Genomic DNA, 27855 nt, shown 5'->3' with positions numbered 1-27855 from the left:
CTGGTAACAGGGAGTCAGAGGCAAAAACATTAGAAAAGTATGGGGATAAAAGGATGACTTGATAAGTTAAAATTATAATATTTTATCAAGGATTCAGGAAAATTAACTTTTTTAAAAAGCACATATCTTTACTGTCTTAGAGTTTAAGGCAGTAGTATGATGAAGTGCAAATTAACATTCCTTTCACTTTAGAATAAGAAAACTTTAAAAATGATTATCATTTGGGGGAAAAAAGGCCCACAGTATTTAACATATGACACATGAAGATCAGGCAGAATTTCTTGGGCTAGATCCTTAAATTATCATGGGCTGTGCCGCACCCACATATGCACAAAACAGGTTAAGGTCACCATCAGAATACAGTGGAATTTTAAGAATGAGATTAAATATTCCAACTATACTATACTCACAAAATATAAGTGATATTACTAAGAGCATGGATATTAAGCTGTTTTAACCAACATTTACACTGAAAATGAAGATTAATAGAATTTTTTTAATACAGTGGAAGCAATTCCAAAACTCACTGCTAAAAAATCAGGGCCAAAATCTTTCTGAATTTAGACTTAAAACTGTGCAAGCACCGTATTGTGTGAATTTGCTAAATCTACTTGTTTTTTAATTTATCCAATTTCATCTTCAAGCTGTCAAATTAAATTTCATTTTTAAGAAGCACTACAATAATTTTATTATTTTGTAGTAATTTAAGACATCAATTATTTTCCCTTCAATTTATTTCTTTATTTTTATTTTACTTTTTAAGATTTTTTTGATGTGGACCATTTTTAAAGTCTTTATTGAATTTGTTACTCTATTGCTTCTGTTTTATGTTTTGGTTTTCTGGCCATGAGGCATGTGGGATCTTAGCTCCCTGACCAGGGATTGAACTTGCACACCCTGCATTGGAAGGTGAAGTCTTAACCACTGGACCGCCAGGGAAGTCCCTCCCTTCAATTTAAAAATCCAAATCATGAAATCTTTTAGCACCTTTGATGGATAATAGGAAATCTGGCTTGTGATACATACTTACAGGATACAGGATTATGACTCTTTTTACTCTATTGCCTATATTCCACAGAAAACGTAAAGCACATTTTCTCTAAAGAATACTTTTAAATGATCAGAGAAAAGCCTAAGTTTTAAAGTTTATGTACACTGTACTTCCCATCTTCGTAACAAAATCCAACCTTCACTACCCCAATTCCATCACATTCTTTTAAAAAAAATCAGAGAATAATTTTTATTTATAATGAAGTTATTCTCTCTAGACTTTAAATCATGAGTTCACTCTTACAACAGAGAATCAATTTAAATAACACCAACAAAATGGAACGGAAAAAAGAAAACAATCTGCGTTTACATATCAATTTCTTTGATATGTCATAATGATATCCAACTTTTCTTGCAACATGGTCCATTTCCAGTGAAATTCTCAACAGACTGTAAGTGTCACAGTCCTTCATCTTGACGTTTTATTCTAAGGTGTGCTGGGTGTGGCTCTTTTGATTGCTTTGGAAGTTAAACAGTCCAACAAGGGTTCTGAAGAAAGGGCGACTTCACATGTAATCCATCCACAAATGACAGCATGCCTTCAGAGCCTCTGGTTTTTATAAAAGTCCCTTTGGAAAGTTAACTGATTGATGAATTAATTCTACGTTATAAAGCGAATCGCTGCCTAGACAGTCTGTGCCAACGTCCCTGACCTCCTCACTTCCACTGTTTTGTTTATCACATCATACAGCGATGGGAGTCTTATTTTGTCCATATTTTTACTGTAAACATTGAGAAATATACCAAGGACAACTAACAAACCAGACCATACATACCTAAGAGAAAAAAATAAGGAAAAAAGATTAATGTCAGAGTAACAATTTGTCATAAACCACAGAATTTGATGATGTCACAAAAATTCCTCAATGAAATAAAATTTTGCTACTGGATACCTATAATAAGAGCACTAAAATAAAACAGTATTTGTTTTATTTTACAAATAATATTTAGATCACACTAGATAGAATTCTATATTTTTAATGTTAAGTATATATGTAGCAAAAGCATTTTACAAAATACTAAATGTAGTTCATTTTTTTGAGGATAATAGCAAATTTGAAGTCCAACTCCTACCAAAAGTCTCAGGAGTATGTTTAAAGCACTGGATATGTAAACCTGCCAATGGACTTCTTAGGAATTCAATTCAGCAGTCCAACTAGTTGGGGTAGAATACAGAGAGATAAAAAGGGACACATCCTGAGAAAGCAGGAGAATTGGCATCGATTACTACAATGAATACCCAGCCCCTGCAGAAAGAGAAACTAATTTATAGAAAACAAACAGAGGTTTCTATAAATACAGTTGTCCCTAGTATCAGCTGGGGACTGGTTCCAGAACCCAACCCCCTCTACCCAGAGGATACTAAAATCAGTGGATGCTAAAGTCCTTTATTTATGGCATAGTATTTGCATATAACCTATGCACAACTTTGTGTATACTTTAAATCATCTCTAAATTATTATAATACCTAACACAATGTAGATGTTATGTAAACAGGTGCCAGTACATGGCAAATTCAAATTTTACTTTATGGAACTTCCTGGAATTTTTTTTCTGAATATTTTTGCTCTGCAGTTGGTTGATTCAATCTGCAGATGCAGAACCCATGGGTACAGAAGACCGACTATACATTGCTGAAAATTTATTTTGTGGTTACCTTTAAGCTCATACAGCTGACCCTTGAACAACGCAGGTTTGAACTGCACAGGTCCAGTTATACGTGGATTTTTTCAATAAATATACAGTCAGCCCTCTGTGTGTGCAGATGTGGAACCCGTAGACATAAAGAGCTGACTGAAAGGGACTTGAGCATCCTTGGATTTTGGTATATGTGCGGGTCCTGGAACCGGTACCCCATGGATTCCAAGGGATGACTGTACATTGATGATTTCTAAGTCTGAATGTTCTCAACCAATATAAGTTTAAATGATGCTAATTTCAAATACATACTAGACAGTAAAGAAAACAGTCAATGCTTCCACCGAAAACCACAAACTAAGAGAACCATTAGGGTACAACTCTAACTCAAATCCTTTGTGGGAAAAGACAGCAAATAAACTTAACAATTTAAAAAACCATATATGTATATATATAAAATTTGTATATTTGCACCAGGGCAAGGGGAGTCCCTTAATCTCACCACATCACTCACATTCATTTACACTCGAAACACATGTTTACTGGAACACATTTACACTGGAAACACAGGGTCACATGTGCATTGGGACTGGTTAGGCAATTTAAGTATACAAAATGATTTCTTCAAAATAATTACATACATTTCTGAAACAGCAGAAGACACATCAATAAATTTGGGTCAAGATGAAAAGGATTCTTTACAAAGAAATTAAGGCTGTTTAAGAGTAAACATGAAACAAAAGTATCTAAAGGTAGAGAAACTTGTCGGATTAAAAAGTACTTACTGAAATGTGAATGGTTTGTTAAAGAATATAAATGAAAGTACAATGGTCATTCCTTTTCTCCCTGTTGTCACTGTAGGGAGAAAAAGGTTGGTTTTAGAATGCGCCTATTGTCTTGGTAATATTTCGGAAATAATTTATTTAACAAATATTTACAGAGCCTACTGTGTGCCAAGATCTATGTGAGGTGCCAAGGAAACAAAGGAAAGAGAAAAAAGAAGAAAATCAAAGTCACTGCTCCTGCTACCATGGAAGTTATAGGCTAGCAGGGTTACAGACATTAAATAATAGAGTTACATTTAAAGTACAACTGTAATAAGTGCTTGATGGAGGCCATGAGGCTATGGAGGCACGTCATCCTTTAGGGAGACACACTTAGTCTGACAGGAAAGAAAGGACTTTTCCACGGAAGATGCGATTGGATTCCGTATCTTTAGAAGCAGCAATCTAAAGGACATCCTAGTGGTGGGCATCTCTGGAGAAGACCGTGAGACATCTTTCCAGTCCTCTGTACACGGTCCTTCAAGGATTACGGCCCGAAGCTTTCCTCCCTCGTCCCACCCAGGTGCAGAGAGGAACTCTGCACGTAGCTCCGGTGCACCTTTCCGCCACTAGACTGTGAGCTTTACTCAGCTCCTTGTCTTAGTTGTCCTCATTTCCACAGCCTCTGTAGTTCCTGGCACTGAATCTTCAAAGCGTGAATGAATGAACGAATACCAGATGAAGAAACTGTTTTGGAAACTGTTAGAGCCTGATTCCCCAAATCTAGTTTTCCTACTACTTTAGTAAAAAGACCCCTACTTTTAACTGGGATACCTTCCCAGCCTCTCCTACAGTCAGGTGTGGTCACGGGACTAAGTTTGGACAATGAAGTGTGGGCAGAAGTGCTGTCTCTAGGAGTGTAGATTTGTAGGAACTTTCCATAAAGAGAAGGATGTGTCTTTCATCTTCTCTCCACCCACCTGTCTGGAATGAGGACGAAGATGGCAGAGCAGAAAGAGGGACTGGATTCCTAAGGAGCTGGAGCTACCATGCCAGCTTGGGAGGCACATGGCATACCGGTTGAGAGGACAGGTCTGGAGTTAGACGGCCTCAGTTGAAATACTGATTTTGCAACTTACTAGCTGGCCGATCACTTGGCAAGCCACTTAACCACCCCGTGCCTCAGTTTACCCATCTGTAAAATGGAACAATAATAGCACCTACTTTATAGGATCATTGTGAGGTTAAGATGAATAATATATGTAAAACAGCTAAAATGGTACCTGGTACATAATAAGGGCTATGGACATGTTAGCTGTTATATTACCATCTCTGGATTTGTTTCATGTGAGAGAGAAAGACACCTGCCTGCACCTTCAACACAAGGATTGCATCTCACATTTCTTTATACCAATCACAGGGCTCATCAATACACACGGACTGATACCAGACTCTTTTTGAACAGCTACTATCTTACAGACAAAACTGAAACCCAAGCTAAGTGTATACATTTGCGATCTTTCTTGACAGCATGAGCTGACTTGGAAGGTTACTGATATGGCCCAAACTACAATTAAATTCCCTCTACTTACCATTAGGGACGTAAACTTTAAAAAGCGCAGTCATATGTGAGCAAATAAAGAGAACAGTTAGGAAGAAATATACTTTTACAGAGGGGGCATTTATTCATTTGTTTCATTTACTCTGTGGTATTAAAATAAGCATTCCCCTAAAACCGTGAAAAATCAAAATCAGGTAAATGAGTACGGTGTAAATGCCTCATGGATGTCAATTCTACAGATCTTGGATAGAGGTGATCTTGTCCAACCCAATCTCTTCACAAAAGAGAGAAACGAGGCCCAGAGAAGAGGAGAGACTTACTCTCCAGGCCCCGTATCATTAAATGTCAGGGCTGGGACTGGGCTGCACCTTGTCTCACACCCCAGCCTAGCGCTCCTCGTGGCAGGTCACACGGCTTCCCATCCTGATGGGCTTCACGCAGGGCTCTCTCCGGATGGGAGATACTGAGAGCATCTGTCTTGTGGACCATTCTTGTGGCAAACGGTATGAGGCAGCAATTGGAGTCATGTGCTCTCCTCACCGGGCCTCACCTGCAGCCCTTCATCTGCTCCCCTCACTCCCCCAAAGCAAAGCAAGTAACAACCTCCATTTCTCTGACATGCCAAGCAAAGTCCTTGCATAGAGCACGTGCATAATAATTATTAGTGAAAAGGGAAGCTTATCTGGTTGAGTTTCCAGAAAGTGTACAAACGAAAGGCCCCAAAACCTTTGCTTAAAAGATACCTGTCATGTTTTAAGTGTGACAAAACTGTAATTTTCCATTATAAATTAAAAGTGATTAAATACAGTATTTTTCCTGGAAGGCATTCATCCCATCATACTTTTTAATAAAAAGATCTTTTAATGTACTTAAAGTTACTATCTAGATAAATGCATATATGTGATGTTAAAATTAAACCTTCAAATAAGAAATTCAGATCAAACATCATTTTCTTTAGAATTTTAAAGAAAAACAAGAAATAAATTGGTGAAATGTGACAATATTCTTTCTTTCTTTCAAAAAAAATTTCTTTTTGGCTGCGCTGTGCGGCTTCAGCGATCTTAGTTCCCGACCAGGGACTGAACTCGGGTCCCGGCAGCGAAAGCACCGAGTCCTAACCACTGGACCACCAGGGAATTCCCGACAATTTTCTTCCTAATGAAGAACAGATGCTGCCCTTACCTTTTGAAAAAGAATATCAAAGAAAATTCAAATGCTTCTTTCATAATCTAAGCAAGTATATCGTTCTTACCTGTTACAGCAAAAAGTGCACCAAAAATTTTAATCAAAGCCAGAACAAAAGAGATTCCAAAATACCCAGTGAGGGAAAAAAGGAAAGCATAGCCATAGGTCCGAACTGGATCCTGCAAATATAAAAAAGCCTGTTAGAAAAATGCAAAACAAACCCTGAGGTATTATAAATGAAATAAAACTACCAATTTTAATCAACTTTTTGAGCAATAATAAGCCATTCAACAATGCAGTCAAGCAGAGATTCTGATTTAGTTCTGATTTAATGGAAAAATAATGATGAAATTAAAAATCCCCAACTTCTACATTATGAATAGTTTAAAAATTAACTTATGGGAAAGAGCAAGGATAAAAGAAATTAAATATAAATCATTTCATTTCTGAAATAATTTCTGATTTACATACATTGTATTAAAGGAGTTATCAAATTACATAAAATAGTCTTTTTGAACAAGGGGAATTAGAAATATAGAGGATACTAATTAATGGAAGATGTTTATTTTTAAAAATGTGATTAGTGTTTACCTTTGAACAAAATGTTACTGCAGGGCCTAATCCACTAGTGCATGTCAATCCCAATAAAATGTACACAAAACCGATTGAATACGAATACAAAACCTAGAGCAGAGAAAAATAAAGTGGAAAAAAGTGCTATTTAACCAAAGATGTAAAATGAAGGTTTTCAATATGTGGCTCAATTTCTTTATTTCATTAAATCTGTAGAGGAAACCATTTAAAAAGTAACATCATTGTTTCAATATGGCGTAGTTTTCTGGAAATGATGGTTTATTCTGTTTATAAGTTTACACATTATTTTAGGTACAACATAACACAGCAGTACTAATCCTTTCATAAATGGTTACCTAATTATTCTTTTTTTGCCTCGTTTAATTAGTGAATTCAAACCAGATTTTAATGTTGGGGGTCCTAAAAACATACACAAAACAAAGATACTCTAAAACTACTTATTAGACATGAAAAAACCCAAACATTAAGTTTGCAAATACATTAAAATACAATGAAAATAAGCAGTATATGACATACTTATTGCTTAATTTCACAATTTTCCTACCAATCTTTCTATTACACTCCTTATAAGCAGAATCAGTGTCATCATCAAACTTAAATACCTGCTATGTGTCAGGTACTGTGCTAATAACGCTCTATATGGATTATTCCATTTATTTCTCACAACCAACCTAAGAGACGGGCACTCTTAATCATCACTCCCCAATGTGTGGATGGAAAAACTAAAACTTAGAGATATTAAGTCATTTCCTCAAACAGGAGAGCTAGTAGAGAACTAAGGCTATCTTAGTCCACAGCCTACGTCTTAACCACTGTATTACATTCTTTCTACCTACTTACAATTCCTTAATTCTCTGATCGTTATCTTATCTAGGGAGAGTGGTGATGATGATCAAGAAAACTCCTGACCAAGATTAAAGCTCCTATGTTCTTAGGGACTCTGTAAAGATGCCCCACTCTGTTGACTAAGTAACCAGTCCTACATATCCTTACTGCTGTGTGCTCTGTCTGTCTAGCAAGGTGATGGGCTACAAAACTAATGCAAACACAGCATAACAACCTTCCTATATACAAACACCAACCAGCTAGAAGATATATTGGAAGAAAAGGCATTATTTGCAGTAATAACGGCAAAAAGATGAAACACCTAACAATAACTTCAATAAAAAAATAACTGGATTTATACAAAGAAAACTTTAAAATCTAAGGGACATTTAAAAGTAACACTTGAATAAAAGGAAAGTCATACCTTATTCTTGGACTGAAAGAATCAAGTGTATAGATGCCATTCTCCCTAAATTAATTTATAATTCAATGCCATACCAATCACAATACCAATGGGTTTCTAGTTTATTTGGGGATATGAACACCCAAGAATAACTACTGGTAGTAACATTCTGAAAAACAAAAGGAACAAAGGTGGCTAGTCCTAACAGATGGTAAATGTATGGTGATAAAGCTGCTGTCAATATATGGTTCTGGTGCAGAAATAAGCTTGAAAGAATAAAACTGTGAACCCTGCATTAGACTAAGATAGGATAAAAGAAGGTATTTAAAATAAAAATTGGAAAAGTGAATTATTCAATAAATGATATTGGGCAAAGTAGATAGCCATATGGAAGAAAATTTTTTAAAAGTTTTGGTTGGATCAAAGATTTAATAAATAAGGAAATTATAAAACTAGTAGGCAATGGGCATAAAATTCTTAAATCTTAGAGTTGGAAAAGCCCTTTTCAATCATAATACATAGCTAGAAGTCATGAAGGAAAAGATAAGCTAAACTACATGTAAATTACAAACTTCTAAATGGAAAATAATACCAAATACAAAGAGAGAAGAAAAATGATGTAACAAAGCATTTTTTTTAACACGCCCCAAACTCCATAAATCAAAGAGGAAAAAATTTATCAAATGCTTGCAATAAGGTATCAGCGGTGATAATGGTATTTTACTTTTTACCTTCCTATAATATTTGAACGTACTACTTTTATGAAAATAATGACGATCAACTAGTTTAAAATTGCAATGCGAGTCTTCAATACCATAATTATGTCATAAAATTAAGTATATCGTCATTTTTGGGTCTGTCTGATGTGAAGAAAAAGCACTAGAGTATTTACCATTTCCGAATTAGAAGCATTATGAAGTTTCATAGCTTTCTCTTGGACATTTCCAATGACAGCATCTGCACATAGTGCCAGGGAGATGAGGATCACACCTTCAAGAAGGCATAAGAAAAAAATAACCTCCTCATTTAAACATATGAACGATAATCAAGACTTATCAGAAATTTAATTGGGCTAACAAACCAAAATTGGACCTTAAATCACATTTGCTCAGCAAAGTTTAGTATTTTTATCCACAACCAGTTGTAACAGGCATGTAGGTGATGTTATTAAAAAAAAAAACAACAAAAAACAACTAATACTAATAAACTGCATTAATGCTGTCACCTTGTTGTGTTTCACAATCATGTCAAATAATATTTCTGCTTTTAAGTAGATTATGTGTTTGAAAGAAACACTGTATTAAACAAATACAGAAGAGATTCTTAGATCATCTATTGGGATTGGTGATTAGTCAGTTAATTCAAACAATCAAAGGAAGAGGGAAAGCATAAAAATAGTACCCATATTATTAAAATACTCTGGATGATCAAAGTTGAAAGAACAGACCTAATAGGTTCTACCAGCATCGTCTGTAAAAGGCTGGTTTAAAGGGCTGCACTAAGATGCTGATCTGAATCCATTAACTTAGCGTGATTAACCAGGTTAGTAAGAAACATAGACTAACAACTGGTCGGGAACATTTTGATTCTTAGAAAGAACAGCAAAGTTGACGTAAATGATTTTCTTCACTACTTCATACTTTTTTTTCTCACAAATAATTATAGTTTGTACTGCTGATATATGTATATATGTATTACATATGCTGCTCTTTTTGTTATTGTTATTTTGTTTTGCTTTGTTTTTCTCCCTGTTCTCTCAGAGTTCCTTTGAAAGAACTATTTTTGTTAGGTATCAGGCTAGGAAATGGGATGAAACTAAAATAATCTTATGAGTAACACTCAATAGTTTAAGAATGACAATACTGTATATACAATAAGCAATCTCTCTGTAAGGTCTTTAGACTAAAAACAAGATTCCAACACATATTTTTTATTCTTATTTATTTCTAAACATACTATAATACCTATTCTCCTCGTGAAAGATCTAAATTTAATTTACAAAATTCCACATGGCACACCATGAGGAAAAGTGTTTATGGTGGAAGCTTTATGCACTTTAAGGTTATGACCACATTTATATTACACAGTTCAATATTAAAGAACAGCATAATTTTCTTTTTTTAAGCTAAAACAATGAAAAGTAAGTTTGCAAGTTTCATTATTTTTTAAGAAAGTGAGAATAACAATTACTACTGTGATCCTCCTATAACTCATGTGTATATTTCCAATTCAGCTCATAAGAAATTGGTCTGTCATGTACTTGATAATGGGAGATTCCATCTAGGCACACAGCCTCTTGCCGTGTCAAAATACTATACAAGAGTACTAAAAACAACTGTTGTTTCCAGAGTTGTGATATTTTTACTACATCTTATATGGAAAGTCCAAAAGCTTTATGTTAGATATGAGAATCACAGATGCAACACCATCATTTAAAACCCTCATGAAACTGTAAAAATTCTTACTCTAAACCGAAACACCTACAAAATCTAGGAATACAAGTAAATTCCTTACCTGTCAGGTTGAAATTTGGTGCAACCGTGCTGTCGGCTAGGGTAAACCATATCAGGCCGAGGCTCATGCATAAGGCAGCAGACACATCAGCAACATTGTAATGCTTTCCTGTGCAAAATAAATGTAAGTCAACCTCATTATGCAATTACCCACTCAGCACAGTTTTAGATCTATGTGTTTAAACAAGTAGAGCAGGGACTGCCTTTTATATCCAATGTCAAAAATGATCAGGAGCACTTAGGTCAAGGCATGAAACAAGACAGTCACAGAAGGGCTTTGAAAATCAAAATTACCCCGTGGGCACCAAAATGTCCTTGTAAGTTAGATACGAGATCCTTCTTATGATAGTGAGTAAATAAGAACATTTAAAAAGTTTGTGGAAACTAGTGCCTCTTTTACTTTATGTATAACATGAGGCTATGAATTTTCTTATACTTCGTAAGTTTACCAAGAAACCAGAGTAGTTATTCAGGCTATATATGTTCGCAAATAATATAGTCAGATAACTTCTAGGTTGGTGAGGATTAACTTCTTTAAGCACAGCCAAGTTTAAATAATGAAATCACATAGTGTAACTTTTTGGAAGGACTGTTAAGGAGATATTATACAGGCCAAGTCAGTTACGATGTGAAATGTGATTTTTAATAGGAAATTGAGATCACTATTTTTTCCTGTGTGAACAGTTATCCTGAAATTATATGTGAAGTAGTTGACATCATACACATTTTCATTTTAAAAGGCTCTTTTGGGAAGGCTTATAATGCATAAAATGAAGTGAGGCTTTATAAGAACTTTAGTGATTATCAAAACATGAATATTCTGCATGAGTCAGATGAACAAAACAAAAACTTGTTCCACTGTTTGTCACTATCATTCCCTCCTCTTTTGCTCCTATTTTCACATAGCTTGTAATTTAGTTGGGATCCTAGGGAGTCAACAGTCAGCAGAGTTGGTTAAAAAACACTTGCTCAGGGCTTCCCTGGTGGCGCAGCGGTTGAGAGTCCGCCTGCTGATGCAGGGGACATGGGTTCGTGCCCCGGTCCGGGAAGATCCCAGGTGCCGCGGAGTGGCTGGGCCCGTGAGCCATGGCCACTGAGCCTATGCGTCCGGAGCCTGTGCTCCGCAATGGGAGAGGCCACAACAGTGAGAGGCCCGCGTACCGCAAAAAAAAAAAACAAAAAAAAAAAACCCACTTGCTCAGCTTAAGCTTTACTTCAACATGGGAATCGTCCATTTGTATAATGCAGAGCAGAGCCCTGGAGAGTAGAAAAATGAAAGAATTGAAAAAAAGAGCTTTCCAGGTACTTCTGAGCTAGGCCTTCAATATGTAAATACAATATTTCTGGAAATGTAGTAGGTTCCAGATTAAAAGAATAAAACAAAATACTATTTTTATTTTTCCCCATCTCCGAATTACCGACTTCAGATCCTGAGGTGTATCACAGAAGTATCGGTGTTTTTATAATAGTTTTTTTTTAATTAGATATCACTCAGAAGGGTTACAATATCTAGACTGTTCATTAAAGATATTAATTGAAGTTTAATGTTTTTCCTAATGCTAGATGCCATAACATATCCTATTAATTTCAAACAGTATGAAAATATATCATTACTATACCTTGAATAAAAACTCCTCCTAGCATAACAGGAATCAATTTGCAGCACTTGAAGATGACTTGGGTAGGATAATTCAGGTAGCCCAAGGAAGTGTTTGATAACCCCATAGTACCCACAGTTAGAAAAGCTATTATCATGTAGGTTTTTCCTGGTATTCTGTAAAAGACAATTTTTAAAATCTTCATTTTGGGACCCAATTCATACTATTGTAAGAGAATGTGTTTACAATGTGTAAATTTCTAATTACTCTTCTAATTTCTGTTTAATATTTCTATAAATATTGGTAAAATATCACTATTCGTAAAGTTACAACAGTGTTAACTTGTATAAAAGAATGTTGGTGAAAATAACAATTTACCTTTATTTAATCAATTGTAAGTGAGAACTCTCAACTGCGTGAAAAAGTAGTACATTAGAGAGTTACTTAGATTCTTACTGAAAGTATAAATGCTATTTTACATTTAGGGTTTTTTAACAATAGTTACAGCTACATATAAAAACCATTGACTAAATTTAGAAAAAAAGAATTGATTAAAAAAAAATTGGCTTCTATAATGGGAAAAGACACCTTAGTTAATTAATTTCTAAATTGTTGTTCCGTTTCCTAACATTCCATCTAGCATTAGGAAAAATACATCTATCCATTCTGCTAGAACAACCTGAGCAGAATTTCTCTAGAAAAAGAACATGGTGGTTTAAAACTCCAGACATGGTTTTTATTACTGTAATGTCTTATGATTCATCTCTAATGCTGTAATTGTATAAAATGTTAAAACAATCAACTTTCAGATGAGGAATCTGACTCTCCTGATGATCCCAAATTTTCTACTTTGGGCTCTAACTGGATTTCCTAAAGGAGATTCTTAATTTGGTATCTTCATAATTCTGAGCTGTTCTTGTGAGCATATGCTCACAAGATACTTAATGGTCTAAAATAATAATCTTGTACATTGGTGCACTATTCATATAATTAAATTATGTTGCATTTTTAGATCTAGTTTCCATTTTGGGATTTCTGCTCATGTTTAAATCAAGGCGACAAAATTCCACATTTTTTATACGGCTAGATATAAGGCAAAATAATTTACTAGATAAGTTCAATTAAAATGCATCATTTCCACTTACATTTCAATTTTGAGACCTTTGCTTACACTTTACTAACACAGTGGTCAACATTTAAAATCCATGTGGAAATAACTGGGCATGCCCGTTATGCATCAGTGTACACAGACACTGGTTTTTATGCTGTCCATGGGGTTTAACTCTCAGTGGGGTATCAGTGAAGGACAGCACCACTTCTCCAGGTAATGATAAAAGTGAGAAGAGGCAAATTTCCTCATCCATAAATTGCAAACAGTGGCCAGAAAATAAAAATTCGTGTCAGAAGAATCACAAGATTAAAAAAGCAGCACAGTAAAGGAAGAAAGAAAACCAGCCTGGAACTCAGGAAGCCTAAATTCAAAAGGTTCCAACTCTGAGTGCAGCCTGGGGCACGAGCTCACGGAAATCCCAGCTCTCCTCCAGGTCTGCTTTCTCACCGGTGAAATGAGGTTAGATTTCATCATCTTGCCTCTAGGACTCTCACTGTTTCTATTTGAATACCCCAATTGCTTACTACTTTAGATATGATGGGAAAGTTGTAACTTTGATAAGCCCCTTGGCTTTTCAATTTGGTACAGATCTCCTTTATTAAAAACTCACATAGAGTAATTAACACTGAAGTTACAAGATGGTCTTTGGTGAAATATATACTTTGGAGTAATATACTTTGGAGTATATTTAGGGTATTCTAGTCTATGATGGGCTATATCACACATCACCATATTTCATCCTCAAAATGAAACAGAGAGAATTTAAGAAACTTCCCTGAGGTACTGACAGAACAGGAGGCAGTTACATGACTCAAATCCATGTTTTCTGACCCCAAATTCTGTACTCTTCAAGTACATGAGTATTCATATAAATATAGAAAGAGAGGAAAACCTAAGCAAAGAATTTGACTAATTAAAGGTCTAAAGAGCAGTGTCACTTAAATAAATTCATATATATACACCCACTGAAACAAATTCAGAAACAGGGGATTGGGCATATTTTCATTGTAATACACTTATAAAGACTTTTTCTAAAAAAGTTTTTAATGTGCCTTGGAATGAAAAGTTTTCAACTTCTAATTACATTTATTACAGGTCTATAAATCCTTCTACCTAATTCCTTCACTCATGTTTCAATCAAACACAAATGACTTTAAATATGTTATGGTTATGTGGTTTAAAGGTTGGGAAAAACATGACTGGAGGCTCACTCCCCATCTTTTGGTAGCTGAGAGGGAGTTGTATCTTTTTAAAATTTAACAGTTAGGAGATGCATCATCTTTGTGTTTTTTTCATTTAATAAATACAGCATTGGGTTCTTTTAGTTTAGAAGCAATCAGAGGTCCAGCAGTTTGCAACACATAATGAATATATATGGAAGCCAGGCTTCCATATATGTAAGTCCTGACAGACACATTTAATTACTTTCTATTCTACTACCTATGGCTAAGCTAAATCTTGTAGAGTTTCAGAACATGAAAATAATAAAGAAGATCTCCTCAGATTCAAACATTTCTAACATTGCTGCTATAATAATTTACTGGCAATAGAGAGGTTGAGAGGTAAAATTAGACCCATGAAGAAATACTGGTGTTACTGACTTAAATATTTAGAATTTTATAGTCATTTTCATACAAACATCAGAAACATTTAAGAAAAAAAAGTAGCTATGAAAAATTTTTATTTTCACTGAAGGATTAAACATTTATATCAATAAAGAATGTCAACATTATAGCTCCTTATTACATTTAAACTGTCCAATATATACATGAAATATTCACATATTAGAGTCTGATATGACAGGATAACCACACTTAAATTTACCAAGAAAATGTTATATTCAAATTCCCAACCACCTTCTGATATGAGACTAGGTTTTAATTGCATATTGCTCAATATGCCATTAACAATATTTCAAGATATTTCTCAAACCTAGGTGGTCGTTAATTTAAAAGCTACTGTCATATAAACTCTTTTAGTTTTGACAAAAAGGAACATTGTGAAATTTCTCTAATGTCCAAGAATGCAATTCCTACCACTGGCCATTACAAACGCGATGATGTTAAGTGGAATATATCCCACAAAACAAAACATTAACTATGCATTTCAAAAACCACTATAAAAATAGGTATTGATCTTTCATATCACCATTCTTATGTAGTACCATCATAAATTTTTCAGTAATCACACCTATTTCCATTATAAAAACATATATGTACAACTGAATACATTCTCCTATTTTAAGAAGATCTATCTTATTATTGAGTATAAACATTCTTTTTTTTTTTTTTTTTTGCCTGCGCTGCGTGGCATGTGGGATCTTAGTTCCCCCACCAGGGATCGAACCCGGGCCCCTGGCAGTGGAAGTGCAGAGTCCTAACCACTGGACCGCCAACGAATGCCCTAAACATTTTTTAATCTGATAACATTACACTTTTTTCAATGTATAATGGAAATACCATATTTAATATTTTTAATAAGTTGATAATACTGATAAAAATTCTTGGGTATTAAATGTTTTATTAACGGGAAATGTATATTTCACGTATAACATATTCCATGTGCGCAAAAAATAAAACAATAAAAATGAACTACTACTCATGTACTTAACTGCCAAAAAATAAAAACAAATAAATCACATACCTTCTCCTTTTGTCCTGAATAAGCTGAAGCTCTATTAGGCCAAATATGGAGTAAAATGCAAACTGCACTAAGGTAAGGTACCAGCCATAGGGCTTAAAACCCTCCACTGAAAATATTAATTCCTGTCAAGAGAGACATGAACACTGTTTAAGTCCAAGGGGCAGACCAGTTACCTCACAGCACATTCCTATAAGCACAGCATTTTAATAGAAACCAAGCTTCACCCCCAACAACAAAATGCACAAAAAACATCCAAACTGTAAGGCTTCTGAGAGGTAAAATTAGAGAAGTTAGGAGGCCTCTCCAAAGAAGTGACAGTAGATATCCAGGTATGACAATCAGCAGAACAGGAAGCAGGGGAGGAAGAACTAGGAAGCAACCCCCTCCTATGCTTTTCTCTTTTTTTAAAAGACCAAAATTAAGAGTCGCCCAAAACAATGAGGAAGGCAGCTGATTCAAGGACTCATGTACTCTTATAAAAAGCATATTTCATTAGAAGTCTATTATCTCAGGTCTGTTTTCCAATATTAAGATAATCAGTTCAAATTGATAATTAATGTTATTTTTTAGAATTCTTGTGCCATAGATTATATAAAACTTCTCCTTATAGAGAAATGGTTACTCTTCTTAAAAATAATGTTATATCATGAAAAAAATTTTTGTTAATTGTTAAAAAGCCATTCTTAATCTCATTAAGAAGTATTCTAATAAAGCTATCTGGCTTAATTGAATGCATCAAACTATCCACCAAATATATATATTTCAGCTGTATTTGAAATAAAATTTAAAAACATGAAATTGATGGATAAACTTATGTTCAAAGAAAAACTAAACACAGCCTCTAAAAAGATCCTGAACTGATTTTGTACATTTAGGATGCTGTGTAGTTCCCCAAATTTAGATTTCACCTTCAAGTAAGTCTGTAAGTTATTTAGGAGATTTCTGGTTTACAAACTATAAAACATAAAAATAGCTTTATTAATATCCTGGCACTCAGGTAAATATTTCACTTTCTATATTGCTAAATTTACTACAAAACCCCATTTTCTTTAACCTATTTTAATATCCAATTAGTAGCAATGTCAGTTCTCACCAAAGTGATGTTACAATTATAATCAGTTTACTTTATTTTAAAAGAAACTTTGCACATATTAGTTGTAAATTAAAATCTCTGATCATTTATCAAATAGAAAAAATTTAATGAAATTTGTAAATTTCTAATTCATTTTCCATTAAAATGGCTAACTTTGCTCCCAAGCTATTTGGTAACAATGGTATTCGAAGAACAAAAAAAAAATTTCTCAACAAGAGACTCTAACATTTGATAAAAGTTACTATTTTATATTGTTCTTCATTGTGGTATCTGAATTCTTATATCATCTTCTAGTACAAAAGTCAATTATAAATATTAAGATTTTAAAATTCATGTTGTTTTACACTAATACATCTTATAGCATTTTCAGAAGCTAAGGAATAGTCACAATTCTGTCTTCTCCTTTATACTTACTTTATATTTTATCTCTATAAAACAAAGGAAAAGCATACAACAATTTCTAAGATCACTGATTATAAAGAATATCAGAAATATTATCTGTTTTCAGAAAACACATCACTTTCCTTTTCTTCAACTACAAAGATTTTCTCATGTTAGGGAGTTGCATAAAAAAGCAAAGTTGGTAACGGCTGAAAATACCCACTAATGAGTTGACAACTGGTAATTAACGGTCCCCATGCACACATTTTGTTTACACTAGCCTGGATCCTCATCCATCCAGCTCTTGTCTTTGAAGGTCAGGAATTTCCTGGTCAAATGTATACAACTATCCCATAAAACAATGCAAATACAAGACAAACTGTGGCAACGTTAGAAATGTTTTGCATAGGCAAAATCACAGAAAAATAAGGTTCTGGCAAAGTTGAATTAGAAGAGGAAACCAACAAGAATGAAAACACAACAGATGCTTCAAGAAAAGGATGATTCAAGTATTATAGGACTGAAGAGACACCCTTGGAAAAATAGAAAACATCCTGATACACTTTTGCAAAATGACCTCTTAATGAGCTCTAGGAATTGAGAGTGAACTAGAATGTGGCTTTTTGTGCTACCATTCAATTTCATGTGAGAATTATGTTCCAAAATACCAATCAATACTTCAACCATTTTCTTTTAAAAAGCACATGGTAGGGCTTCTCTGGTGGCACAGTGGTTGAGAATCCGCCTGCCAACGCAGGGGACACGGGTTCGAGCCCTGGTCTGGGAAGATCCCACATGCTGTGGAGCAATTAAGCCCGTGCGCCACAACTACTGAGCCTGCGCTCTAGAGCCCACAAGCCACAGCTACTGAGCCTGTGTGCAACTACTGAACCCTGTGCGCCTAGAGCTCATGCTCTGCAACAAGAGAAGCCACCGCAATGAGAAGCCTGTGCACCACAACGAAGAGTAGCCCCCGCTCGCTGCAACTAGAGGAAGCCCATGCGGAGCAACGAAGACCCAACACAGCCAAAAATAAATAAATAAACAAAAATAAATTTATATATAAAAAAACCCCCACATGGTTGCAATTACCTACATTTTGCAAAACATAACACTTCGTAGTTTTTCATAATTTTAATTTTTTAAGATTGTCTCTTGCTTTCCTTCCCCCACGTAAAATATTTCACTCTAAAATTTGGATCCCTGTTTTCAATTTAATCTTAGTAGCTCTTTTCTACTACTGTACTAAGAAACTCAAATTTGTGAATAAACTTGCTATCTTATAAAAGAAAGTATCTTGGACAAAACTATTAGTAGTACCCATGTTGAGCTCATTTGTTATAAATAATTAACATATTATAAACGAATGACTAATTTTTCACCTGTAAATATCCATAAATTAGGTAAAATACCAAAACTCCAGCAACACATATGAAAAATTGAGTAAGTTTGTTAAATCTGCTGAGATTTATGCCAAGCACTACAATATCATCTATTGACTTGATGTGTGGTGACATTGCTTGGGTTTTGGACGGGACAGTGATAGAAATATATTTCCTGGAGCTGTTGAACTTGAGATCCATTGTTCTTATTTTGCCGCATTCAGTGCTTCCAAAGTTATCTTTGCTGGTTTCCTCCCCTTTGTTCAGTCTTTCTTTTGCCTGCTGAGCCAAGCCCTACAGAAGGAAATAAACAATTAAAGCAAAGCATTTAGACCATCAAGTAAAGTGCTATGCTCCAAATAATATCTCAAGTCACATTTGGAAAATTACACAGGTAAGAGTTATTCTCTTTGGATAGTAATATATTAATTCTCCTACTCAAGCTTCCCATCCACCAAAACAATATGCTTAGTCTCCAAACACGACTAAATTAAATATACACCATTCTTATTTCCACAGCAACAAACTAAAAGCTAACCTCGTATTTATTTCATCCAAGTAAACGTGCCTTTATTATGTTTCCATTTGCAGTGAGGATATAATTTTTAAAGCCCACAATAGTTTACGCATAATGTCTTCAACATTAAAGTCAATCTATAATTGCAGAAGAGAGTAAAGAACAGCCCAAACTCCTACAGCTACCAAGACAACTGTAAAATTTATTTGCTAATGACATTTTAAAATAAAGTCAAACATTTCTAAGTTGTGCAAAAAGCTAGATTTAACCAAGATTATAGAAAGGATACTATGCTTTAGCAACAGCATCTCTTAGGCCAAAAGAAAACGTTTTTTTTCCTTTGGAGAAAAATCTCTGCAATTTAAAAAGTCTTTGGTAGTTGTTCCATGGGTATAAAGTTTCAGTTATACCAGGTGAATAAGTTCTAGAGACCATCTGTTGCAGAGGCCCTATGACACAGTGTCTGTGGTTAACAACATGGTGCTGTGCACTTAAACATTTGTTAAGAGGGTAGATCTCATGTAAAGCATTCTTAACTACACACACACAAAGGGGACACAAGGACACTCCTGGTGGTGACAGATGTTTATTACCTTGTTTATGGAGATGGTATCACAGGTGTATGTATATGCCCAGACTCATCAAATTGTATCTATTAAACGTGCATTTTTTGTATGTATCAATTATACCTCAATAAAGCTGTTTAGAAAAAAGAAATAAAGCCCTTGGTTTGTAAAAAGCTGAAAAACACATCATTTTTTGTTAGTCTGTGAAAAACAATCATGAAGGCTCCATAGATGACTATTAATTTCTCCTTGGATTAATAGAAATTGAAAAGTAAATTCATGTAAAAGTTGAGGAAAGTGCAGAATTATGACAAACAGAACAAACTTATTAAGAAAAACTTATCTTCCTAGAAAAGAATGTCTGTTACAATCCCAGTGGGAATTAAAATTTACACTCTAGTTGAGAGAAGAGGATAAGAATAATTTTGACAGTGAACTCTCTGGAAATCTTAAAAAAAAAAACCCCAAAACTGCCATATGGTGATTTAAAATGGCAAGAATTAGAGTCACCTCTTCACGATCGCTTCTAGTTTGCTGATTTACAGAGATTAAGTAGGTCTCCTTCTGTAATTTAAACTTGGGGTCAAGGCTCTGACTACAGCTTGTAACTAACAATAATACACAGGCATCAAAGAACATTTGCTGTACATGATACCTGTCATATTTCTAAATAGAAAATGTGTAATTCCAAGAAGTTTTACTGTATTTCCTTTCCTTTGCCCATTTCTTCTTTTACACGTTGTTCTTGTTGTCCATGCTACGTTTAATCAGTGTCATCTCTGTTAAGACTTTTTAAGTCACCCTGTAGGATCCCCTTGGGATATGACTTTCTTTATAAAGCATGCCTTAAAAGACCTTACCTAAATGTTGTTTGAATGTAGAAGAAACAAAAAGGTTAGCAACTATTTTCCATACGTGTAGGCGTGGGTGTACTAATAAATGGGTGTACAAATGGGTGTACATTCTAATAAATCTGGCCCCATGTAGGTTTTTAAGCTTCCTCTCCCTCCCTTGCATTTAGAATGAAGTTTTATTAATCAGAACAGCACTCCTCAGATCACGTGACTGATGAAGAAAGACACTGAGCTCTGATAGCCAATAACTGTGATCCTGAATGTTTGCCATATTCCTTCCATTTCAGGCATTAATGACTGACATCAACCATCATCTAAAGAAACTGGTCTAATGTCCTTGTGATGTAGGAAAAAATAAAAAGAAATCAAGCACAGAATTAAAATTAGCTTTCAAATTAAATGATTAACATTTTGCTTTAATTTTCAAGTTCATGTAACCCTTGAAACTAATGTTAAAAAAAAAAACACAGGTGTGAATCACTGCCTAAGGTCTCTTCCTAAAGTCAACACAGACGTTTAATTACTTGAAGTTACAGATAATTGCTAAAATGCAATTAAAAAAAGTAGCATTTCTAGCACATATTGAAATTTAAAAATAAATGACTGGTGACAATGTTAATTTAAAATGACCAACTGAAGTAAAATTTAATTTCTTAACCTACTCTTTCCCAACCTTTTGAAGAAAAGTCTCCCACTACAAAAAGGTAGAACATAAGGAAAATATATCACTACGATGTGAGCACCCTGAAAAAAAAAAGTAGGTTCTGTATTTTGCCACACTCCACATTACATGTTGTCATTATAGCTAGGTTAACTGGACTGTGGCTATTAATCATGACCTGTGGCGTATAATTATAAAACACAGAAAAACAAGGTTCTTTCCCATTTCTTTGAACACTCTTCATTGCACAAAGTTCAAGAAACTGTGTGCTAATTTTTGAAGATCAGTTTTTTTTTTTTCCTAAGGGAGAAAACTAAAATTAGGACTTTACAGGTATATTAAGAAATTAAGTATTACAAATAACACCTATCTAAATTATTTTCAAAGGCTGCATCTCCCTCTTCCAAGTCCCAAACTATCCCAATAAGAAAACATTCATCCCCAAAACAGTTCTAGATGTCCGATAGCCTACTGCAGAAGAAATGCATATGCCCAACATTAAAAAAAAAAATGTTAGAACGCCAAATCCTTCCACCTTCTTTCAGCATTTCTTTAAGAAAATAAAACGGTGGGCAAGAGAGTTAAGCTGCAAAGACTGGAGGAATCTGAACAACTACCAGTGGAAGTTCATGACAAGAACTTAACCCGATGAGAACAATCACCTTGCACTGCAAATGGACAGCGGAGTACCATACAGTACCCAGCTGAACGCAGATCCCGGACGTAGTTCTTCACTGAAAACGCTGTTTTGGGGGACCCAGGCGACTGACAGTTGTCCAGAGGCCCTGGGGATAGCCTACCAGGCCCTCCCGGAGGTGGCCTCAGGCCTGCAAGCCTGCAAGTACCGGCCTGAGCGAGCTCTCGCCAGCCGTAGGGCGGAAGGGCGAGGACAAGCAGATGCTCCTCCCTGGAAACCTTGCCAGCAGGTTTCCGTTCTTTGTAAAAGGAAGTCACCCGCACCCTGCCTCCCGACCTCATCCTCTCCCGCTCTCTCCTTAGGATGAAGATGGGCGGTGTCAAGGTTCTCCGGGGGGTGGGGCGGGGGGTCTGCGTCCCAAACACGGCGAAAGAACCGGGGGGGGGGGCACGTCCACTCCCGAGCCAGTGTGTCACCTGAAAGGGGGACCCCAGCCCAGGGGGCGCCTCAGCCAGACGGAGCGTCTCCCCCTCCCCAGGTCCGTCGCCATCACCTCCTGCTTCTCCTCCTCGCCCGCTCCTGCACGTTCCACCGCAGCCGCCGAGTCGTCGCCCGGTGCTTGTATCCCCGGCGCCCGCGCGACACTTCCGCCTATGTGTCCGCCGGCGCGTGCGCAGTCGCGCGGCCCCGCCTCCTCGCCGGCCTCCGGCCTCCGGCGGAGGGGGCGCGGTCACGTCTCGCGCAGGCTCCCTCAGCTCCGGGGCGCGGGATAGGAGCCGACGAGGTCGCCCAGCGGTGTCGGGAGTGAGCTACTACGCGCGCTAAACGCCGCGTCGGGGCCGTGAGCACCTGTCGGGTGGAGTGTTCTCATCTTCCGACCCGTGCTCCTCGAGCCTGTGCAGCCCCCCAGGTTGCAGGGCCCGGTCCCCCGGTCCCCGTGGGCGCCCACGCAGGTGGCGCCTTCCCGGCCAGTGGCCGTGCGCTGGAATTTGAGGAGGCCCAGTGGAGAACGTTGAACCCGGGTATAGACACCGTTGGGGTTCCCTCTGCTTGATCCAAATGAGATGGGGTAAAGTCACAGTACCTTTCTCTGCTTCTGTGTTTTACCTGCTTTCCGGGGAAGGTGAACCCAAGTAACGCTTGGGTTGCTTCTGACGTAAATAATTCAGCTTGTGGCTACAGCATCCCCGGTCCTTTTCATGAAAATGTCAGCGTTGTTTGGACAGTGCCACTTACTGCACAGAACGTAAATCCCACGGCTCTACCAGCTCCCAAACTAAACATTTACCCTACAGTTAGGGCTGCATCTACAGTCACTGAGATGCAGTGATGTACAAACCGAGATGGGATCGGTGATGAATTGATTTGGGGGTATGCTAAAATGATATGGAAGGCAAAGATTACTATAAGGAAGGAAGCTTTTCGAGAGCTTGCTTTGGATACCCGGGAAAGGAATGAATTGGAAGCACACCAGGCATCTCCTTTTGTAAATGGTGGGTCTGGTTGGGCATTTTCATCTAATCCTTGTTAGGTCGAATTTTTCAAATGTTGACTACGGCTTAGAGAATTTAAACTTCCTAAAGAAATAGTAAATGGTAGCCTTCCAATGATGCCATGCTGTTACCTGGATAACGTGGATTTAATGCACTGCTAGGCATTTATACAACATGGGTCGTGTACATAATCCATAAATTAGAAATAGAAGCTCTCTGCCCTCAAGGAGTTACAGGTACACAGGAAAAGGTAAATGTTAGCATAAAACAACTTACAGTACAAGAGGTGTTCTAAGGTATCATCTCCTTGTACCTGGATAATTACGGTAGTCTTCTGGCCGGTCTTTCTACTTCCCCTTTATTTCTCTACTTTCCAATTCCTTTCAGCAGCTGGAATGATCCTTTTAGAACCTGCCAGAATATACCATTCCTCTGCTCAGAACCCTTTACCATTTTACTCAGATTAAAATTCAAAAGCCTTACCATGGCTTCTAAGAAAGAGCTCAGTCTGGATAAACCACATCTACAGCTGCTGTTCAAAGTTCATCTAACCCTGTCCAAGCACACCAAGCAGCACTCAGGACTTACTGTTCCTTCTGCACGGACCACTGCCCTCCCAGGTACCCACAGAACGTGCCCTCTCACTTTCGTCCGTAGCTGCTCAAATGTAACTTGACCTGACAGTTCTTCCCGGACTGTTCCATCTAGGAGAGCTATAACCCCTACACACACACACACTGTTCTCCCACTGCTTTACATGCCTTCACAGCAGTTATGATCACTTCCCACACATTTATTGTCTGTGTCTCCCTTACCTCTTTGGCTCTACTTTTGTCTCATTTATTCACAGTGGTACTGCCATCATCTAGAACAGAGCGCCCCAGTACACAGTCAGCACTCAGGAAATACTTGGTGAATGAATAAGTGCCAAATGAGTGTTAGGATAGTAATAAGGAAATTCAGAAGAAGTCAGATGTTGCCTGGAGTGATCTGTGAAAGCTTCCTTTAGACGATGGAATTTAAATGATGAGGAGGATTCACACTGGGTGGGTGGGGGCTGTTTGGAAAGGGGGAAAGGGGAGGGAAGGGTAGTCCGAGCAGAGTCAACCAAAGTGAACAGAGACACTAGACAAGGCAGTAATCAAATCTACAGTAGCTCTAGATGCTGACCCCTGCAAGTATAACCAAAATAGGAAACTGCTAATAGCACATCTCTGAAAATTCACTTTGCCTCATCAAGGCTAGTTTATCTTTCCCTCTTTACCAGCAAATCCCATCCTTCTTAGATTGTATCCATCAGATACTGTCAATTCCAGACTGACTGGGAAATATATTTAGAGAATAGTTGGAATTTGTTTTAAACCATGAAAAAGAAAATACCGAAAATAGCATAGAATTAAATGTTTAAATAAAGCATAAGTGACACACGCATTTTAAGATTTCTCATATACATGAAGGACAAAGAAAATAATAGGGCACAAAGAACCAGCTGGATTAAATGTCCCTGCAATTCCCGTTGGAAGTCCAAAGGTATTATGTATGAAGAAAGAAGAAAATCAAATAGTTTCACTTTCTAAAACTATCCCAATTTCAACTATGACAGTGCTTCATTATAAAGTTATGTTTATTTAATTTTTTGCCATAAGGTTTTAAACCACTACATATAGATATATAAAACAAGAAATAAAATAAATTGTATATATAAATATATAAGTGGGTACTAGTCATCAGTAATTTTCATAAACCTAATCTTAAAGATTAGCATGACTATTGTCTTTTGATAATCAAAGAGTTTATTATGGGAATTGCTCTTCAGGAATCCAGGGTAAACTTTTTATTAAATCAAATGAGTAGTACTTTAATTAAATATTATAAATATTTTTAAATATAAAGGTCAATGTAACAGGCAATGTTGTGTCTCCTACAAAATTCATATGTTGAAGTTCTAGCCTCCAGTGCCCTAGGATGTAACTGTATTTGAAGATAGGCTCATTAAAGAGGTGATTAAGTTAAAATGAAATAACGAGGGTGGACTCTAATCCAATCTGATTTGTGACCCCATAAAAAGAGGAAATGTGGATACAGACATGCACAGAGGGAAGACCATGTGAAGACACAGCCAACACCTTGATCTTGAACTTCTAGCCTCTGGAATTGCGAGGAAATAAATTCTGTTGTTTAAGCCACCCAATCTGGTATTTTGTTGTGGCAGTCCTGGCCAAGTAATACAGTCAGTGACATATTTTTACAGGTCAAATATGAGCTGTATGAGAGATGATCTGGAGAAGTACTTGTTATAGAGGAGGCATTTAACCAATACTGACTGGTACATTGCTGCCCACTTACCCCTGTGATAACCCTTGTGGTCAAACAAAATTAAAGATGTGCAGCTATGAATTGGTTATAACTTCTAAGAAATTCATAGTCCTGTTGTGTCAAAAGCCTTTGCTGTCCTGACTCATATTCTCAGCATCCTTTCTAGTTTCTGACTCACTGTGGGGACAGTTTCACGCAAGCTTCCACTCTTCTCTCTGACAGTTTCTCTCCTCTGCGTTTTGCCAGGCTGCTCTGCTTTCTGCCCCGAGGCTCTTCTGACTTTGCCTACCCGAGGCCAGCAGTAGCTCCCTCAGCTCACGCCATGCACAGCTTTGAAGTGTTGGTGAGTTAACACTCCTGGGTCAGCTTTCAGTCAGGAGACAGTAGCCAATGGGTAAAGGTTCTTGTCTTTCAACCTGTAACAAGATAGTTTTGTAAGACCATTCTCCATGCTTCTTCAGAGGTCCTGGTGAAATTGAGTTCTGGTTGCCCACAGCAGCAACTTCAATAACACACTCTGGTATCATCTTCTATATCTTTCTCCCCATTCCCTTACTGCTTCTTACTAGGATCACCTCCCAAATGACCTGGCTGCACACAAGTAGTTGTCTTAGGTTAAGCTTTGGGGGAAAACCAAGCTAGGAAGGTTGGTGTAAGAAGAAAATCTCAAATGCAGCCTCTCAGTTCTCTGGAACTGGGTCGCTCACCAGTCAGGTGGTGACAGGGATACCTCCTGGTGTGCTATGGCATCAGGGCTACTAAGGCACTTCCTACCTGTGGTGGATTGAATATGAAGATGAATCATTCATCTTCGTGGTCGCTCTGGCACTTGAATGGGAAAGGGACAATTGTACTTAAAAGGCTGGGGGATTTTGCTGGCTTTTTTTTTTTTTTTTTAATTTTCATGGTCAGCTAGCTGTCAACTCAGGGCTCACCATGAGAGCTAGAAAACCCCCATATCAATATTTAACTGTGGATATGAATGATTAATATTGGAATTGCAGTCCATGCATAGACTCATGTTACTGTTTTTAAAAATTTAGCCTAAACTTACTGTTGCAAAAATATCCATTACTGCATGCAGTAGGGTTAAAATAGACACACAGCAATGAAATCAATAAGGACAAATAAAGTCAAGATAATTTACAATTATAAAGCAAGAATACAAGCAATTCAGAACCATAACCAATTTGATTGATGGTATACTTTTAGACAACTTGATTGAAGAATAATTGACATAATCTACCCGTTCTTAAGGTGCACAATTTGAGGTTTTGATATATGTATATCCATACAAACATCTCCAAAATCAAGGTAATGAGCATACCTAGTACCTCCAAAGGTTCCTCCTGTCCATTTATATTCTGTCCCCCGACCCAACCCTGCTGCTACCCTTTCTGCAAGCAACCATTAATTTGCTTTATAGCACTATCAATTAGTCTGAAATTTTAAATAAATGGAAACCTATCATATATACTTTTTTTGTCTGCCTTTTTCCACTGAGATTAATTATTTTGCTGTTCACCCATGTTGTTGTGTTTATCAATAGTTAATTCCTTTTTACTGCTAAGTAATATTCAGTTGCATGCATTGTACACTTTATCATTCCACTTGTTCATGGACTGTTCAGGTTGTTTCCAGGTTTGGCTGTTATTCATCAAGCTGCTTTTGAGCCTTCACGTACAAGTCTTTGTGTAGACAGAGGTTTCATTTCTCTTGGGTAAATATCTAGAAGTGGAATGGTTGGGTCATATAGTAGGTGTTTATTTAACTTTTTAAGAAACTGCTAAACTGTTGCAAAGTAGTTGTACCATCTTAACGTTCCCACCAGCAACACGTAAGAATTCTGGTTGCTCCCCATCCTTGCGAACACTTGGTGTGGTCAGTCTTTTGAATTTTAGCCATTTTAGTAGGTGTGTAATATTATCTCACTGTGGTTTTAATTTGCAATTTCCTAATGATTAGTGATATCAAACATCTTTTCATATGCTTATTGGCATCCTATATCATCCTGTATATCTTCTGTATTTCTTGATGAAGTGTCTGCTCAAATATTTTGCCCATTAAAAA

The 27855-nt window shown here is 36.7% G+C and overlaps 1 protein-coding gene across 2 annotated transcripts; it reads right to left on the bottom strand.

Moving 5' to 3' along the window:
• Window positions 1–1288: 1288 nt before the first annotated feature.
• SLC35B3 (solute carrier family 35 member B3) lies at window positions 1289–18957 on the bottom strand (the record flags this gene model as incomplete). Of its 2 annotated transcripts, XM_079712460.1 has the most annotated exons (9): window positions 1289–1826; window positions 3474–3543; window positions 6266–6377; window positions 6790–6882; window positions 8913–9010; window positions 10535–10642; window positions 12153–12307; window positions 15886–16007; window positions 18742–18957. In XM_079712460.1, the coding sequence occupies 9 exons, from the start codon at window positions 18940–18942 to the stop codon at window positions 1676–1678; spliced, it is 1110 nt and encodes a 369-aa protein (XP_079568586.1). In that variant the 3' UTR covers window positions 1289–1675. The 2 variants fall into 2 exon arrangements, with proteins under 2 accessions (XP_079568586.1, XP_079568585.1); XM_079712459.1 differs by lacking the exon at window positions 6790–6882 and having other exon boundaries at window positions 18742–18942.
• Window positions 18958–27855: the final 8898 nt, after the last annotated feature.

Source organism: Hyperoodon ampullatus (assembly GCF_949752795.1).
Source record: "Hyperoodon ampullatus genome assembly, chromosome: 10".
NCBI classification, from domain to species: Eukaryota; Metazoa; Chordata; class Mammalia; order Artiodactyla; family Ziphiidae; genus Hyperoodon; species Hyperoodon ampullatus.
This window is presented reverse-complemented; position numbering and strand designations above follow the sequence as displayed.